Source organism: Balaenoptera ricei, chromosome 4, assembly GCF_028023285.1.
Source record: "Balaenoptera ricei isolate mBalRic1 chromosome 4, mBalRic1.hap2, whole genome shotgun sequence".
NCBI classification, from domain to species: Eukaryota; Metazoa; Chordata; class Mammalia; order Artiodactyla; family Balaenopteridae; genus Balaenoptera; species Balaenoptera ricei.
Window position 1 is genome coordinate 94,349,514 of NC_082642.1, and position 19,022 is coordinate 94,368,535.

A 19,022-nucleotide genomic window follows, 5' to 3' on the forward strand; every position below is an offset into this window, starting at 1 on the left:
GAATGGATTTTCATGAATTGCCATTTCTTCTTCCTTTCCCTCTCCCAATTCATGCAATGAATATATTTCCAATACTTAGGTATTATAAAACAAGCTACACCTCTTCAAGAGGTATTCTGATCTTAAGATCAGATGTTTATACTGCAGTTTAATATAGCACTGCCAGAGAAGGAAAACACCCCCTCACCAGTCCCTCAGTGCCTCTTTCTCTGTGGCATGGTGAGAATACTCATGCTGAAAGATTGTACTTTATAATCCCAGTCAGAGGTGAATAACTGACTTTTTTTTGCTGTTTTAATAAAATTAATTTATGAGAAACTTTATACCAGCAGTTCAGTTTTTAAAATTGTGTTTGGTCTAATTATCAGAAGCCTGTGTATCCATTTACTTATTCTATAGTTTGCTCAACAATGTACACATAGGAAGTGTTTATTATATTCTTAATCAGTGATCAAAGAGCTCTTTTATATTTATTCATCAGAATTTTAATAGACAGTTGCTTTATAAACAAAGTGTAATACACTATTAGTAGTTGGATATTAGTGCACAAGATCCTCAGATATTTTGGTGCTTGGGGAAAGTGGCAGAAGACGACAGAGGTAAGAGGGAAGTTATATCATTATTTCTCGAATTTTTTCCATATTCACCTGTACAACGTTTCTCAGAAAAGTTGCAGTGCTGTTAGTATTCTGGCGGCCTTGAGAATCCAGCACAAGAGAAACCTCAACCTATTTACATGAGTGTTCTCCAAATATGAGCACAGACATATAGATCACTTCCACCTTATCTTCTGTAGCCATGGCTCTGCATGTGTGGTTACATGCATTTTCTCATCCTTTTTGACCTATCACCTGGGCTTAAAACAGGCACTCCTTGCTTTGCATGATTCAGTTATGAAAAAATTCCAGTTACCATGGTTTACTTAAATAACACTAGTGTCCATACAACACAATTCAAATTTCAGTCAACATGGTATATTAACTTAATAATCACATAAAGTTCAAACTTCAATGGTAGCTCTTCAGTCTACAAATCACTGTTAGTAACAGATGCCCTTTGTTGTAGGCAGAATAATGCACCTCCCCTCCCCAAATGTTCACATCCTAATCCCCAAAACCTGTGAACATTTTCGTCACATGGCAAAAGGAACATTGCTGATGTGATTAAGTTAGAGATCATGAAATGGGGAGATTATCTGGGTGGTTCCAATATGAACACAAGGGTCCTTATGAGAGGCAGGCAGATGGTCAGAGTCGGAGGAGGATATGTGACGATGGAAAGAGTGAGATTGAGGTTTGAAGATGCTGCACTGCTGACTTTAAAGATGGAAGAAGGAGCCATGAGCCAAGGAATGCAGACAGCCTCTAAAAACTGGAAAAGGCAGTGGAATGTACAGCCTCCAGAACGGACACAGCCCTGGCAGCACCTTGATTTTAGCCCAATAAGATCATATTGGACTTCTGACCTTCAGAACTGTAAGATAATAATTTGTGTTTTTGTTTGTTTTTCAGTTTTACTGAGATATAATTGACATACAGCACTGTATAAGTTTGTGTACAACATAATGACATATTATGAAATGATTTCTACTGTAAGTTTAGTTAGCATCCATCATCTCATTAGATACAAAAACGTTTTTTTTCCTTGTGATGAGAACTTTTAGGATCTACCCTCTTAGCGACTTTCAAATATACTGTCCAGTAGTGTTAACTATAGTCTTCGTGCTGTGCATTACATCCCTATTTTCTATATATAAAATCATGTGATCTGCAAATAGAGACAATTTTGCTTCTTCCTTTCCAATTTAGAAGCTGTTTATTTCTTTTTCTTGGCTGATTTCTAGTATAGGGCTTCCAGTACTATTTTTTTTTTATAAATTTATTTATTTATTTATCTATTTATTTTTGGCTGTTGCGTCTTTGTTGCTGTGCGCGGGCTTTCTCTAGTTGCGGTGAGCGGGGGCTACTCTTCATTGTGCTGCGTGGGCTTCTCATTGCGGTGGCTTCTCTTATTACGGAGCACAGGCTCTAGGTGTGTGGGCTTCAGTAGTTGTGGCATGCAGGCTCAGTAGTTGTGGGGCATGGGCTTAGTTGCTCCGTGGCATATGGGATCTTCCTGGACCAGGGCTTTGACCCGTGTCCCCTGCATTGGCAGGTGGATTCTTAACCACTGTGCCACCAGGGAAGCCCCCTTCCAGTACTGGTTTTTTGTTTGTTTGTTTGTTTTTTTAATTAATTAATTTATTTTTGACTGTGTTGGGTCTTCGTTTCTGTGCGAGGGCTTTCTCTAGTTGCAGCAAGCAGGGGCCACTCTTCATCGCGGTGCGCGGGCCTCTCACTATCGCGGCCTCTCTTGTTGCGGAGCACAGGCTCCAGACACGCAGGCTCAGTAATTGTGGCTCACGGGCCTAGTCGCTCCGCAGCACGTGGGATCTTCCCAGACCAGGGCTCGAACCCGTGTCCCCTGCATTGGCAGGCAGATTCTCAACCACTGCGCCACCAGGGAAGCCCCTCCAGTACTGTTTTTAACAGGAGTGGTTGAGAGTTGGCACACTTGTCTTATTCCAAATCTTAGAGGAAAAGCTTTTAACCTTTCACCATTGAGCATGATGTTAGCTTTGGGCTTGTCATATATGGCCTTTATTCTGTTGAGGTACATTCCTTCTATACCTAATTTATTAAGAGTTTTTATTATGAATAGATGTTGAATATTGTCAAATGCTTTTTCTGCATCTATTGAGATGATTGTATGATTTTTATCCTTCATTCTGTTAACTTGGTGTATCACACTTATTGATTTGCATATGTTGAAACATCCTTGCATCCCAGGTATAAATTTCAGTTGATAATGGAGTATAATCCCTTTAATGTGCTGTTGAATTCAGTCTGCTAGTATTTTGTTGAGGATATTTGCATCTGGGTATATCAGCGATATTGGCTTGTAATTTTCTTCTCTTGTAGTGTCCTTTTCTGGCTTTGGTATCAGGGTAATGCTGACCTCATAAAATGAGTTTAGAAGTGTTCCCTTCTCTTTGATTTTTTTCAAAGACTTTGAGAGGGATTGGCATTAATTTTTCCCTAAATGTTTGGTAAAATTCACCAGTGAAGTCATCTGGTTCCGGGCTTTTGTTTGTTGGGAGGTTTTTTTTATTACTGAATCAGTATCCTTACTAGTAATTTCTCTGTCCAAATTTTCTAATTTTCATGATTCAGTCTTGGTTGGTTTTATGTTTCTAGTAGTTTTTCCATTTCTTTAGATTGCCCAGTTTGTTGGAATATAGTCGTTCATAGTAGCCTCTTATGATCCTTTGTGTTTCTGTGGTATCATTTGTAATGTCTCCTCTTTCATTTATAATTTTGTTGATTTGGGTCCTCTTTTTTCCTTGGTTAGTGTAACTGAAGATTTGTCAGTTTTGTTTATCTTTTTAAGGAACCAATTCTTAGTTTTGTTAATCTTTTCTATTGTTCCTGTTTTCTATTTCATTTATTTCTGCTCTAATCTTTATTATTTACATTCTTCTGCTAAATTTGGGCTTAGTTTGCGCTTCCTTTTCTAGTTTCTTGAGCTGTAGAGTTAGGTTGATTATTTGGGATCTTGGGTTTTTTTTCTTTAATTAAAAAATACTTTATTGCTAAAAAATGCTGACCATCATCTGAGCCTTCAGCGAACTGTAATCATTTTGCAATGGTAATATCAAAGATCATTGATCACAGATCACCATAACAAATATAATCATAATGAAAAAGTTGGAAATATTGGGAGAATTACCAAAATGTGACACAGAGACACAAAATGAGTAAATGCTATTGGATAAATGGTGTTGATAGACTTGCTTGACACAGGGTTGCCACAAACCTTTAATTTGTAAAATACACAATATTTGTGAGTTTGTCTTGTTCCTTAATGTAGGCATTTTTTGCTGTGAACTTCTCTCTTAGAACTGCTTTTACTGCATCTCATACATCTTGATAAATTGTGTTTCCTTTTTCATTTTTCTCAAGCTTCTCTTTTATTTCCCCTTTAATTTCTTCTTTGATCCATTGGTTGTTCAGGAAAGTATTGTTTAATTTCCTTGTAATTGTGAGTTTTCCAGTTTTTCTCCTGTTGCTGATTTCTAGTTTCTATACCATTGTGGTCATAGAAGGTATTTGGTATAATTTCAGTCTTGTTGAATTTGCTAAGACTTGTTTTGTGGCCCAACCTATGGTCTATCCTAGAAAATGTTCCATTTGTGCTTGAGAAGTGTGTATATTTTGCTGTTGTTGGATAGAAAGTCCTGTATATGGCTGTTAGAGCCATTTGATCAATAGTATTGTTCAAATTCGCTCTTTCTTTAATGATTCTCTTTTTGGATGAGAATCCATTGTTGAGAGTGGTGTATTAATGTCCCCAACTATATTTGTATTACTGTTTATTTCTCCATTCAGTTCTGTTAGTTTCTGCTAACATATATAGGTGCTCCAATACTGGACGCATAAATATTTACAATTGTTATATCCTCTTGATGAACTGACCTCTTTATCATTATATAATAATCATTTTTTTGTCATTTTTACATTAAAGTCTATTTTGTCTGATATAAGTCTAGATACCCCCTGCTTTTTTTTGGGGGGGGGGGCGGAGCGTTTATCATTTGCTTGACGTATCTTTTTCCATCCCTTTACTGTTAGTCTATGTGTGTCTTTAAGGCTAAAGTGAGGGTCATGTCGTGCTTTTTTTTTTTAATCCATTCATGTTTTGATTGGATAATTTAATCCATCAAAGTAATTATTGCACCCAGATGCTTTCTGGTTGGGCAGGACTGGGAGCTACACTGAACAGTGAGTGGAGCTATGATTCTGCTCCCTTGCCTGGATGGGGAGGGTGGAGGGTGAGGGTAGGCAGACCAGGCTCCAGGGTGGGTAGGGGTATTTGTTTGAGGTCCCAAGTCAGGCAGACCTGCACCTTGCTGAGTTCCCTGGTCAGACTGCAGCTCTTGGCTGCAGTCTTGGCTGCAGTCTTGGCTATGCTGATGAGCAAAGCCACTAGTTGGGACTACTACCTGGGCGTTTTAAGTAGGACCTGGGTCTGCAAGATCTGAGTGCTGGTTGTTGCAGGCCTCACACCCCTTCTTCATCACAATCTGATTCTCAGAGGTCAAGCCCTGCAGATTCCCTTGTTATCCTCATAAGGCAAGACTCCAGTGGGACTCCCAAGAAGGGACCCAAAACACTGGAAGAGCTGGATGTCCACTGGGATCTCTTTTCTCACTGGAAGAACTGTAAGTTCAGGGGAGACCCATGCTGTGCTGGCCTGGGGGAGAGGCAGTGTGGTCAGCATGTAGCAGCTCCTCTCATCCTTCTAACGTGGTCTGTCTCAGTCTCTGTGGTGAAGGGGATGCTTCAGTCTCACCCTGCATTCTAGGATTTTCTCAGTGGTGTCTTGTCCATGAATAGTTGTTAGTTGTTCTTGTGAGGAGGAGAGAAGTTGGGAATGACCTATGTCACCATCTTGGTGATGTCACCCCTAAATTTGTGTTGTTTTAAGCCAGTAAGTTTGTAGTTATTTGTTATAGCAGTAATAGGAAACTAATACACGTGGTGAGTTACCAATTGCATCATTTCTTTCCAAGTCTGTCCATGACTGGTCACTGTACATCTGTCATTCACTTTACATACAGACAATAAAGCATGTAGCAGTGTTGACTCCTGGTCTCCCAGTGTTAAATCCATGTGACATTTTATAAAAATGGTTAACCAGGAGAGAAAATTGGCTAATTAAGATGCAGGTGTACCAGAGAAATGAAAAATGACAGCAGTATAAAGTGAAATTCAAATTGGATGTAGAGTTATATAAGAAATAGTTGACTGTCGAAGTATTGACACTGATGCCATTCTAGATTCTCTAGATATGCAACTTGAAAAACCCAGAAGGCAAAATTATCATCATAAATGAGGGAAATGGTTGTGACAAAGAGGATGAAGATATCCTAGGGGAAGCGATTCCAGCAAAAATCTTTGTTATTTATTAACCTCCAAATTTACTGTAATTCCAATCAAAGTCTCAACAGGAATTTTTTTTTTTTGAGATAGATAATATACTAAAATTCACCTAGAGAAAAAAACTCAATACCTATTAAACTAAACCAAAAAAGATCAATATTAGGACATATTATAAAGATTGTAGTAATTTAATTATTTGATAAGGACCTAGAAATAGACAAATAGATTACTTGGGCAGACTAAAAATTTAGGAAACAGACTTAGGTGTATATGGGAAATGATTTAAATGTCACTTCAAATTAGAGGTGAAAGGATAAGTCATTTAAAAATAGGGATGTAATGATATGTTTTCCATTTGTCAAAATATGAAGACTCCAGATGGATTAAAGCCTTAAATATAAAAAATAAAACTGTGAAAGTAAAGAAGATATGAGAGTTTATTATTTTATAGATGTAAAGGCCTTTAAAACAAAGTTCAAAAATCATAAAGCTAAAAGATTATAAAATTTGACTACATTAAAAGAAAAAAATCCTCAATATGAAAAAGTGATAACATCAAGATACTGAACAGCCTAATCCAGGAGAAGGGCATAGATAACCCCAGAGGGATCCATAGCCTAGATGAGACTGAGTTAGCAAGTGAGACCACAGGGCCCTGCCCCAAACGAGAGAGCAAGGCACACATTCACTAAGTGTACTTTAGCACAAATCAGTGAAAGGTGCTCAAGTGTCTCGAACAGACCCGCCACTGTTATAGAGGGAATCACAGAGGACTCAGAGTGAAGCACAAGGACCAGGACCCTTCTTCCTTTACACCGAGGTCATATAAGCCTTCCTCTAAACCCAGAAACCAATCATCTTTAGGAAGACTCAAAAATAAGGAAAAAGCAGTTATAAAAAATAACTACACTAATTTCCAGAGTTATACTAAAAATCAATAATAGATAACCTGTGTTAAAGAGTCTGACTCCATCTCTTGATGTTTGCTGACAAGTTTCAAGCCTCACCCTCTCTTTTCCCCTTCAGCCCCATGTCTGGGTGAACTGAGAAGAAAGCCTGAGTGCTCCCCTCTTTCCAGTGCAGCCTCTCTCTGCAAATGCTGGTCCCACCCCCAATCACAATAAAAACCCTGAGCCAGTCTCTTTACCTGTGCTCTCAAGCCATTTTAGACCACTTTGAGTGCTACTCTTCTCTCCCCAGAAAGCCTCTTTATGTCAATAGTAAATCTTTTTTGTGTCCTCCTAGGGTGTGTGTATGTGTCATTAGTCTTAATATCCAAACCAAATTTTGGGTAGGGTGTCTAGTCTACTTCTGTAGGATTACCACAACAGAACTATTAAGAGAACATAATAAAAAATTACAAACAGACAAGTCACAAAAGAGGGGGTAAGAATGTAAACATAAAAAGGTGTTCAATTTCACTAATCAGGAAAAATAAAAACAAGATGCCATTTTCACCTTTCAGATTGAGAAAAAATTAATATTGAGAATGGGCAAAGATGTAGGGCAACAGTAGTTCTCATACACTGGTGAAGAATAGTTTAATTGGCAACATCTATTTAAGAGGTTTAAACCAGCACACCCTGTGACTGAATTCCACAGTATCTTCCCTGGAGAAACACTTGCAGATATGCTAAATGCATGTGCAACAATGTTCATTCACTGCAGTCTTGTTTGTAATATCGAGGGATTGGGAAATATCTAAATGTTTACTAGTAGAGTAATAGTAACAAATTATGCTTTATTGACACCATGCAATAATATAAGTAAGTTAAAAAGAATGAATGATGTTTGAAGTCCTGACCTGGAAAGGTACCTAAGACACAGTAAGTATTTGAATAAGCAAGTTGCAGCATGGAAAAATGTTTGGAAGGAAACAAACCAATAACTAGTACAGATAAGGAGGTGACCAAGGGAAATTGCACTTTTATCTTGTCTAAATTTATTATTTGGTGTCACTACAAATATGTATTCATGTATTATATGTGTAATTAAAACACATTTTTGAAAGAAAAATTTTAAATAATGTTTGGATTCCCAGACCAGCTCAGAAGACTACTCTTTAATCCATAAAACAGCTGTTCATTTGCTGTGAAAGGTAGAAGACAATGTTTTTGAAATGCAAGTAAATCAACAAAATTGAAAGTACTTTTTATTTTTATAATTTTATTTTGAAATAATTTCAAACCTAAATGAAAGTTTCAAGAATAGCACAAACATTCCCACTTAAGTGGGAAACCACACTTAAGTTTTGTGATTTGGGCCAATTATGTCTTATATAGCAAACGGGTCCAATTCCAGATCATGTGTTGCACCCACTTGTCACGTCTCCTTAAATCTGGAACATCCATCTTTCCTCTACTTTCATGACCTTGGAAAGTTGGAATACAAGGTAGTCATTTTATAGAATGTCTCTCAGTTTGGTTTTATCCAATATTTCCATATTGTTCATTTTTGGCAGAATTATCACAGAGGTGATGCTGTGTTCTTTTCATTACATGCTGTCAGATGGCACATGATTGTTCCCCTACTGGTGATGGTAACATCGATCACCTGATTAAAATAGTGTCTGCCGGGTCTCTCCAGTGTAAAATTATTTACAAATATATGTGTGTGTGTGTGTGTGTGTGTGTATATATGGTGATTAATAAGTACTTTTTGTGAAGATACTTTGAGACTATGTAAATATCCTATTCCTCTATCCCACTTTAACCCACTAGTTTTAGCATCCACTGGTATTTGTTGCCCATATTATCACTACAGTGGTTGCCAAAGAGAAATTTGAAAATTCCATCCACGTTTGTTGGTTGACATTCTGCAGTAAAGAAGAGCTTTCTCTTTTCCTAATTAATCAGTTAATGTCAATGTGGACTCATGAGTTCCTATTTTATTCAATTCCTATCATTACTTTTTGATCCAAATTATCCCTGATTTGGCCTGTATATTCCTTTTCAAGCTGACTTCTGTGTCCTTTTGACACATCCCCATGATTCTTTGAATATTTTCTGGCACAAAAACATGCTTCACCCTTGAAATCAGCTATTTCTTCAAGGAGCCCCAGTTCCTTTTAGCAGGGAATAGTGTTTAGAAATAAAAATCTAGGCACTAGGTATGCTCCTTTTTCCTCGGGTGTTGCTCCTAGTCCTCTTGGTGTTCGGAATTAGGATATGCATGTGTACAACACACACACACACTTTGTTACGTCATATATATATGTGTGTGTATGTGTATATAGAAAACTCATACTGACAGTTCAAATTCTAGTCCAGCGCTACAGAGGTTATTCTTTCCCTTTTACTTGTTCTTCTCCGTCATTGAGAAACCTGCCTCCTGCCTCCTCAGTGTATTCACCCAATTGCTCAGTCCCTAATCTCCTGACCTGCTGGGCTGGCTTCTGCCCTGTTCCACCGCCTCCCTCACACAGGCACCACTACTGACCACCTGAGGGCTGACCCAGCCCTTCACTCCAGCTCTGTCCTCCTAGGGGCTGTCCCTCTCACCCTGCTCCAGTGCAGTCCCTACATGGGGCTGTGGTCAGAACTTGCTCAGGTTGGTTGACTTTTGGACTGAATGAATGGAAAAAGAAAAGAGAGAGGGAGAGAAGGAAGGAAAAAAGTCAAATCAGTATTTTAAACACTGAATTACAGATACGTGAAGCCTGAGTGATTGTAATTCAAAGAGGGTGAGGAAGTAAATGGATCCTTTTGAGAAAATTCCGAAGGGGAGACTGGGTATTTGGATTTTTAAAGAGTCTATCTTAATAGTTTTACTTTAAATCAGAAAACATTCTTTAGCCTAGGGTTGGTTCGGTTTTTTTCCCATTTTTATATCGAACCGAAACTAGGAGGGAAATGGTGGTGGTGGGAAATTTTTTCTGAAATACTTAGACAGCATTTGGAAGAGTAAGAGTAGTTGGCCAAGGCCACAGTGGAGGTAAATATAAAGAAAGTGCGTGAAGAGGAATTAACCATGCAGCCGAAAGCCAGAGGAGCAGAAGAGCGCAGGCTTTCTGGGGGACTTTTGCAGGTGCTGGTTAATATATGTTCGTAATAACCAGTAGGTGGTGGTGTAAGCCCATAATAGCTTATTTTTTTGCCTGCATGGGATTAAAGTCTGAACTTTAAAAAAGTGAGGAAGTAGGTATGAATGTTGAATTTGTAAGTACATCTTATTTATTTCTACCATTTTAGATTAATAAACTAGTAAAATCTTTCAGTTTGGGGAATTTGTGTTTAGTTTTTTTTTTTCCCTTTCTCTATTTTAGTTCAAATACATATGCTGTACATCACTCCCCCACCCACCTCCCCTTTTTAAAACAATTTTAGTTTGCAAAACCATAGTTCACACTGTTGCAAATGAGGGTCTTACCTCTGTCCATATTTAATCTTGGCAACAATCATTAGTGGTGTATGATATAACATAAGAGAGCATCTATGTACAAACATATACAATTTTATTGATATCTCTACAGACTACAAGAATTTTAAGTATAGTCACAATTGCTGAGTGCAACAGAAAAATAGTAATTTGTCATTTTCTGAAAAGATGCAAAAATTCTGAAGATGAAAGAAAGATACATCAATGATGTCATCTGTTTCTTATTTCCTAGAATAAAACATCACATAATTAAGTACTAAAAATTATAGGTTATTAGAGATTTTGATCCTGTGCACACTTGTCCATAACTACCACCTAGTTTATTTTCTGGCTTTGCAGTTGAGAAGGATGGGCCAATACCAGAGGGGAGCAGTGTGAGAGGAGAGAACTCTCCTGTTTTCTCATTGACTAGTATTGCCTTGGATAGGCGGACTCTCCCTTTTTTGAAGGTGAAATCACTCTTTCAGGGCACTGGAGGCCACATAGTCAGCTGCAGGCATTCTCCCTTTAAACACATGTCCAGTAACTAAGAAAATAAATCCAAACTCCTTTGCCCTGAGAGCAAAGACAACAATCAAAAAGGGAGAGTTGCTCTCCCGTCTTGCTAAGATCAAGTCCAATAAAATATAGCTATGGCAGAACAGGTACCTGGTACCCATGTCTCCTCCAAATGAAGAATGACTAATAAATTTGGACCTGATTTGGTAAATGATTGTTTTGAGAATTTCTACTATCCAACTATTGAGAATTAGTTTTCCACTTCGCGTTGCATGGTATTGAATTTCTTATGATATCTTTGGTGTCTGGTGATGTCACACGTATAAGGCAATTGAAACCTAGATGTTTGAATTGGAATAATTAGTGGCCAGTCATATAGGAGAAAATCACAAAGACAGAGATATTAAGAATTAATGGGGCACTGCCTGGTCAGAAATTTATACAGAACATTTGTTTTGGGTTGCGACACAGAATAAATATCAATCTGGCCAATATCTCCAATATCTTGCTTTCCTTGACCCCTCAGAAGTGGGGCTTAGACACCGGTCAGGGCAGACAAATGTGTCTTCCTTAGTAGTAGTTATCAACCTTGGCTGGACATTGGAACTATCTTGGAGGCTTTCAAAAATACTGATGTTTGGTTCCCACTCTGAAAGATTTTGGTGTAACTGGGAATATTAGAAGCGCCTTAGGTGATGCTTATGCACAGCCAAAGTTGAGAATCACTTCCCTACATAAATGTATAAATAGACCAACTGTGCCTCGGTTCCTCATCAAAGCTTCTTATGCTTCACTCTGGCTCCCATGTCCCTCTTTACCGCAGCCCACTTGTACCAAATTGCATTTCCTCTTCTTTCCGAAGTCAGACCTTTCCTATTTTGAATTTTGTCCTTTCAGGGCTATGTTGTCTGCACATATATACAATAAACTTCTACAGCCATGCTCCCTGGAATGGTGCAATCCAAATACATGACTTACTGGCAAGTATTTCTGGCCCCTGGAGCAGTGTGTCTGTGAAACAGTAACTGGTCACAAGTGGGGTTGGGGCTACAGAGGACAGGTGAAGAAGCTGTGAAGGCTACCACGTTTCTCCTGATGCAAAGAGCAGGCCTCGCAGAAACGACTGACTCCTTTTGGCATTGCCCTCTCAGAACAAAAGTGGTCAAGTTACAATGCCTTCCCATGGAGACAGGCTATAATCACACAGATACTCCTGGGTTGTCCCAATGACCCTAAACCAATGAGAGGGCTTTTAGCTTACTCTTCTAAATCTGCTTCATTTTTCCCTTCTGCCAAACATTTTAAAACCAAGTATCTCAAAGAGCTAATCTTAATCTTCTTCAACCAACCTTGGGCATAATCTTGATTTTCCTCTTCCTTCCTCAAAGCCATGGTGATCCCTTAATGCAGATAACAGACACATGCTTCACATTTTAAAAAAGGACTCCAACAGTAAACTTTTTCCTTTACAATCCCTTAAGATCTTTGAGTACTAGAGACCTGGATTCTGATTTATTAACTGGAGAATCATTCAAATGCTATATGAAAGATTTGAAAAATTATCTTTATGACTGAATTATCAGAAAACATCTCACTCAGTTCTGTCACCATCCTTCCAAAGTTAGATAATGACTGTGATGATGATGGGCACTAAGTCTGGGTCTCAATGAAGTGTAGAGAGCAGAGCTGGTAGTACTGCTTTTGCAGGGGATTAAAATAAATGATAAATCAATCATCCATCCCTCCAAACTCCAAGGTTAATGGATGATTTCTTAGTAGGGATTATTGCTCGCATTATTAGAACCAGGAAAAAAAAAATACATCTAGCCTTATGATGAATTATAATGCTAAAGGCCCATTTTCTCCTGGGACACTAAGAAGGGCTTATCTCTTCAGGGAGTCATAATGAGATATGGTCAACTTGTAGAGAGACTGTGGTTTGCAAGCCTTATCTTCTGATGTCACCTTAAGCAGACAGAATGTAATTTTGATGACAACTAAGGCTCAGAGTCATTTTCTCTATCATTGTTCAAGTTACTAGGAGTATTTTTCTTATGTTCCAAGATAGAGGCAAGACATTTAAATAGTAGAGAAGAGGGATGTAAAGTATTACATGGATGAACAGTACTCGTTTTCCAAAGATGATGATGATGGTAAGATGGTGGGGTGTGTGTGTGTGTGTGTGTGTGCATGCTAAGGTCAGTGCCACAGAACAGAAATGTTCAAAGAGAAAAACATGTCCATATTAGATTCTTGTTATTGCTATCTCTTTGAATTAGAAAAATAATTTTGATACAGTAAAACCTCATTAATTTGTATTCCACTAATCAGGAGTTTGTGGGATGAAGTTACCCTTACATTAAGAAAGGGTTTATAAAAACAATATTGAAAGACAAAAAGAACCTATTCTTTTCAAGCATTTCAGAAGCACCTTACTTCCAATTGACGTGCCAATTATAAACTTTTGATCTATTCATTAAAGCCAGTTTTAAGCACTTCTGTGAAATGCTATTTTGTCCTTTCTGGTATTTTTTCTGTATGCTTTAAAATATTCTGTAATTGTTATCTTTCAGTGATTCATGTAAGCTTTCCCCAAAATAGTATTTTATTGCATACGAACCACACATGTAATTCTGGGTATAATAATTTGTTACCGTGTACTAACGATGTTTAATTTTATACAGGACATATTACATATTCACATTTAATCTGTCTCCAAATGATGTAGAACAGTGGCTCTCAACTGGGGGTAATTTTGTCAATGGCTGGAGATATTTTTGATTGTCATTTTGGGGCGGGTGGGAGTGGGGGTCGCTACTGGCATCTAGTGGAGAGAGGCCAGGGGTGCTGCTAAACATCTGCAGTGCAAAGGACAGTGCCACATAACAAAGAATTTCCTGTTAATGGTGCCATTGTTGAGAAACCCTAATGTAGAACAAGTTAAGTCACATCCTATTGGGGCTTTAGAGATAGTCATTGAATTTGATGCCACTTTGGACTTTATTTCATTGTTTCTAAAATAAACCAATATTTTACTCTTTTAGTTTTATTTAACTATAGAAATGATAAAGTATTTGTTCAGAAAATCAGAAAACTGGGTCCTTGAAACTGATGGTACAAATAGTGTACTGCAATTTGGCTACCAGTGTTTTCCAAATCCTGGTCTCAAGTTTCTTCAGTATTTTTACTATATAATTTTATGTATCATGTTTTTATTTCCAAGTCAGGTTCTGTTACCCTAAGGCTGTTCACAGGAGTCTGGAGAGATTCATAGAAAGGCTTTTTTGAGAAATCAGGAGAATTCAAGGACTCTGAGAAATGCTATCCTGGTATACATTTTCTGACTTTCCTCCATCTCTTTTCAAAGATTACTCTTCTCAAAGATTAATTTGTTCTTCTCAAAATTACTGAGAACATTTGAAGGAAGTGCCACTTTAAACAAATTCACTAAAAATTTAAAAACAAAAAACAAGCAGAAATACTATTTTTGACTACTCAAATAGCCTGGACTTCAGGAAAATGGTGAATTCTTAAGAAACACAATGTGAGTCTGATAAGACCTTGATTAATTAAAATTCAATGAGCCAAACCCATTAATTTTCTTAAAAAAGATTCTTTTTGAAAGAACAACATACATATTATAGGATGGGTCCCAGAATCTGCATATGTTCATTTCCTAAGACTTTTGACTTCCAGAATCATATTAAATGATGGTAGCAGACATCTTTATTTTGTTTGCCTCTACTAGCTCTCTGTTGAGTTATAATAGATCATCTTTTATCATGTTAAGGATATTCTTTATTCCATTTTTAAAAGAGCTTTTAATAAGGAATAGGTATTTGGTATCTGTTGACATAATCCTGTGGCTTATGTTATTTAGCCTGTTGAGTGACGAAATTTCTGTTGTCCATAATGGTGACTAAAGCCAAGATAGCAAAAACACCACCACTTCATAACAATTTTCAGTAGTAAGTATTGAACCAAAAAGTAATTTCTAATGAAAGCCCTTGTTAATCAGAAATGTCAGAATCCCTTTCCTAAAACATTAACTGAGGTTTTACTGAATCAGACTAAAGAGAATGACCAGTTTGGTCTGTGAGTGTCAGGCTGCAAGAGCACCTTTGAATTGAAGACCCCACTGGGATTGAACAGTAATATACTGTGTAACTGGCAGACAAGGATACAAATGGAGCATTAAAAATATATCACTTTAGAAACTGAAACCAGAGTGTGTGAAATCAGTTCTCAAAGCTAACTGCATTGTTCCTGTAAGTCTAGTTTCCCCAAACCTATTGTCAACTCCCCTGCAGAGTATAAGCCAGGCTGAAAAAATGCTTCGAGGTGACCCAACCCTGCACGGTTTGTGACTAAAAATAGCAACTTGTTCTGAAGGTGACAGAAACAGATATAATTGTGTTAGGAATAATTTACTGTACTGGCAATATTTGATTATGACCAAGAACTGCGAATAATGTAAAATATTATGGAGAGAGAAGAACGTTAATCAGACTCTTACCATAAGAATTCAATAATGTCCTAGTATAATGAAAGTTATAGATGAAAAGAAAACTCTGGTTTTGTTTGTTTTTTCAGTTGGGTATTCAAATGTACTTGAAATGCACTGATATCTTCTAACACAGATTTTTTAAAATTGTCAGGTGTGGTCCAATTTATAAAAATAGTTTATCATAAATCTTTTTTTCTTCTGTCACAACATGCTTTTTTTTTTTCTTTTCCTCTTAAGATGTTAATTTATCATGCAAAAATTTTTTTCATTAAGTGCATTAATGCTTTTTGTTTGTACAGGATTTTTTCAAATCAGGACTCCCCGTAGTTCCTAAATGTAAATCCTTAGCAAACGACATACCAAGATGATAGCTCCATTCCACATGGGAAGAGGCAAATTCAGCCATATCTTGGGGTTTTAACCAGGGTTCCAGCCTTTGGGTTGTACAGTGTCTCTGATAAGTCTCCCTTATGATAACTTCAGATGGACTGTAATGGAACATTTTGTGGAAGAAACTTCTAGCAGTTGAATAGTGATGCTGGGAATAAATTTGGTTTCCCTGAATAATGGTTTCTCAAAGCAGTCATAGCTTCTTTAGAAGTTTAGAATTGGTACCATTTCTTATCCTTATATTTCAGCATTAACTGCAAAGAAAAAATAGTCACCGTAAGATGTTAAAAATTATTTAAAAGTGCTAATCAAAGCAAGCTCATATTGAGCTAATCATGCATATCAAAATCTCAAAACTTATAAGACTTCTTTTATTTTTTGAAATAAAGTGCATATAGAAAGATTTTTTTAAAAAACCAATCAAGCTCTAAAGAGTTGCCTGACAGGAAATGATTTTTAATGATTGAGACAAAAAGGGGTGTGTGGATCCCAGCCTCTACTGCCCCCTCACACCTTGTTGGGGGAGATCATGTAATCAACCTAAGTACCTTTTTAGCAGCTGATGCACAATATAGACCCAGTGTACCAGAACCAGTGGATAATTTTCCTTTAAGTCATCCTCTAAGGTAAAGAAGTATCAATATAGTATTAAAAAAACACTTTTCTCTCCCCAGTATGAGGGGAGTTATAATACTTACAATGAGATCCCAGTTACCTTGGCTCTCACACAGGATTACTTTCAGTGGCATCACTGGTTAGGCTTTCTTTTGCAGGACCTAAATGTTTAAAGTTATTACTGTATGAAGATGCCTTTATTTACTTAGGCAGTTTACCTCATGTGCATGTTTGGAAAATGCTTCTGCACTGGTCATCATGCCTGCAGTTTTCTCTTCCAGCTCTCCTAGCCTCTGTCCTCTCTCATCAAGTGCGATCCGTGCACGAGTCAGCTCTCCCATCACCCCTCCGGCAGCACCTTTCATCCCTTCTATACCACCTGGTCCAGGAATGTGCTGTGCAAGGCTGCGTGATGCTTTTCCTGCTGAAGCTTCCCCAACTGGGAGTTCAAGCCATAGCAATTTAAAACATTCTGTCAGTAATTCAAGTAATTATAGTCAAGTTTATCACCAAAGTACTTACATTGAATTCTACTGTCATAGTTCTCATGAAGAGACATATTTGTTCCTATCATAGATCTGTATTTGCAGATGTTAGCATTTACCCAAGAAAAATGCCTATGAAAGAGACTGAGGGAGATATTGGTACCATAATATGCCTTCTTGTGTGTGTGTGTGTGTGTGAGGGGGTGTTCCATACAATTTGGCATAATTGCATTTCTTGACATTGCTGAGTTGGGATGCTCACAATTTTATTGTGACCTCATATTTAACCCATATTAGTGTCTGTTCTAATCTCAGGCCTGATCATTTATTTAAATTTCTGCCCAAGTTGGCATTCCAATCTTCTGTATTCATCTTGCTATCAGTCTTTGTAGGCCTCAGTTGTCGTTTTTCAAAAATCTGTGTGTGTGTGTGTGTGTGTATGTAAATACTAGAGAATGGGGTATATGCATGATGGGCATTAATAAACATTTGTAGGAACTTTATTACTTTATAAAAGACTAAAAATTTCCCCATCATTTACAAAGCGCAGTTTCACTTAATTTTAATGAAGTAACTTTTAAATATTGAAAAACAGCTATCTTAGTAAAAATTTAGTGAGAATTCCCAAGGATATAACGTTAGGAATGGAATCTAGATCAATTTTTAAAAAAATAAGAGCCTTATTGAGGTAAAATTCACATATCATAAAATTCACCCCCCCTTTTTTTTTTTTTTTAATTTTTGGCCATGCTGCACAGCTTGCGGGATCTTAGTTCCCAGACCAGGGATCGAACTCCTGGCCCCGGCAGTGAAAGCTTCAAGTCCTAACCACTGGACTGCCAGGGGATTCCCAAAACTCACCCTTTTTAAGTGTACAATTCAGTGGTTTTTAGCATATTCACAGATTTGTGCAACTATCACCACTATCTAATTTTAGAACATTTTCATCACCCCAAAAAGAAAACTCTGTACCCATTAGCAGTCCCTTTCTAGTCCCTCCTTGCCTCAGTCCCTGGCAACTATTAATTTACTTTCTGTCTCTATGGATTTATCTATTCAGAACATTTTGTATAAAAGGAATCATACAATATGTGGCCGTTTTTGTCTTCCTTCTTTAATTTAGCATGATGTTTTCAAGGTTCATCCATGTTGTAGTATGTATCAAACGTCATTCCCTTTTATGGCTGAATACTATTCCATTGTATGGAGGCACCTAGATCTTTTGCATAGTTAAAAATTCAAGAAAAAAGGAGTTTTGATCTGTAAGACCAAATGGTGGGTCAGATATTCTGGAAAATGTATTCTTAATTTCTCTCTGAAAATGTTCCCTAGTATCTTTCTACTGCATTTTGATTATTGTTCATCAGAGTTTCGCAGGTAGATTTTTTTAAGTAATTTATTCTGTACCATTGGTAAACCTTGAATTCTGAATAAAGAATCTGTTTCCTAGAAGTAAAGGCAGGCAGATTCAAAAACATTTTTTCAGATTTTAGTAGCCAAATGTCTTCACCCTGCCTTGTAGGTATGATCTACCTGCAAATGACACATTTATTAGCTTACTCATTTTTTGTATGAATTGCATGTACTATTAGAATTGCATCTAATATAAAGTGACCAATTTTATTCATGTTTGGTAAACAAATAGTTTTCATGTTATAGAAGCAAAACGCTAGTCTAGAAACAGGTCTTCTGTTACTCACAGAGCTCTTCTCTGTCAAATGTTTGTCCACTTCCACCAAAGAGTCCCTTGAGAAAGCCTCTGTTTTGAGCTTCTGGTGTCTCTATGGGAGTAAACAAATCTCCTAGCATGTCCTATATCAGATCAAAAGAAAATAGCATTAGACTGACTAAGAGTAAAGTAACAGATCAAAAGATAACATGGTGGCAGGTTAGAGCACGTCATGAAAAGGCAGTCTGTTCTCCATATATTTTCCTGGTGATTTTTGCTTTGCTCCCAGTTCTCTCTGGCATTTCTTTCTCCACCTCCTTCCTTTCCCTTCCCTTCTCCAAGAACTGACATCCTAAAATTTTCACTTTTCTGCCCTCTTCGTTTCTTCCTTCTACAATTAGAAAGCATGGGAAGCTAATATGCACCCTAGGATTAATTTACACTTGATCAGTGACTGCCAGTCTAGACTTCTGATTCTTTTTCAATTACCATAGCATCTT

General features: G+C 37.4%; 1 protein-coding gene across 2 annotated transcripts in view; it reads right to left on the reverse strand.

Annotated features, from left to right (window-relative positions):
* Positions 1-15,965: 15,965 nt before the first annotated feature.
* The window catches only part of STXBP5L (syntaxin binding protein 5L), a 381,827-nt gene continuing 378,770 nt past the window's right edge, over positions 15,966-19,022 (reverse strand). For both annotated transcript variants that reach the window (XM_059922136.1, XM_059922135.1), the window contains 3 exons: positions 18,554-18,665; positions 16,587-16,807; positions 15,966-16,007 (listed from right to left, as the gene is read on the reverse strand). In XM_059922136.1, coding sequence (XP_059778119.1) covers positions 15,966-16,007; positions 16,587-16,807; positions 18,554-18,665 — 375 coding nt within the window. The remainder of the gene's footprint in view (positions 16,008-16,586; positions 16,808-18,553; positions 18,666-19,022) is intronic.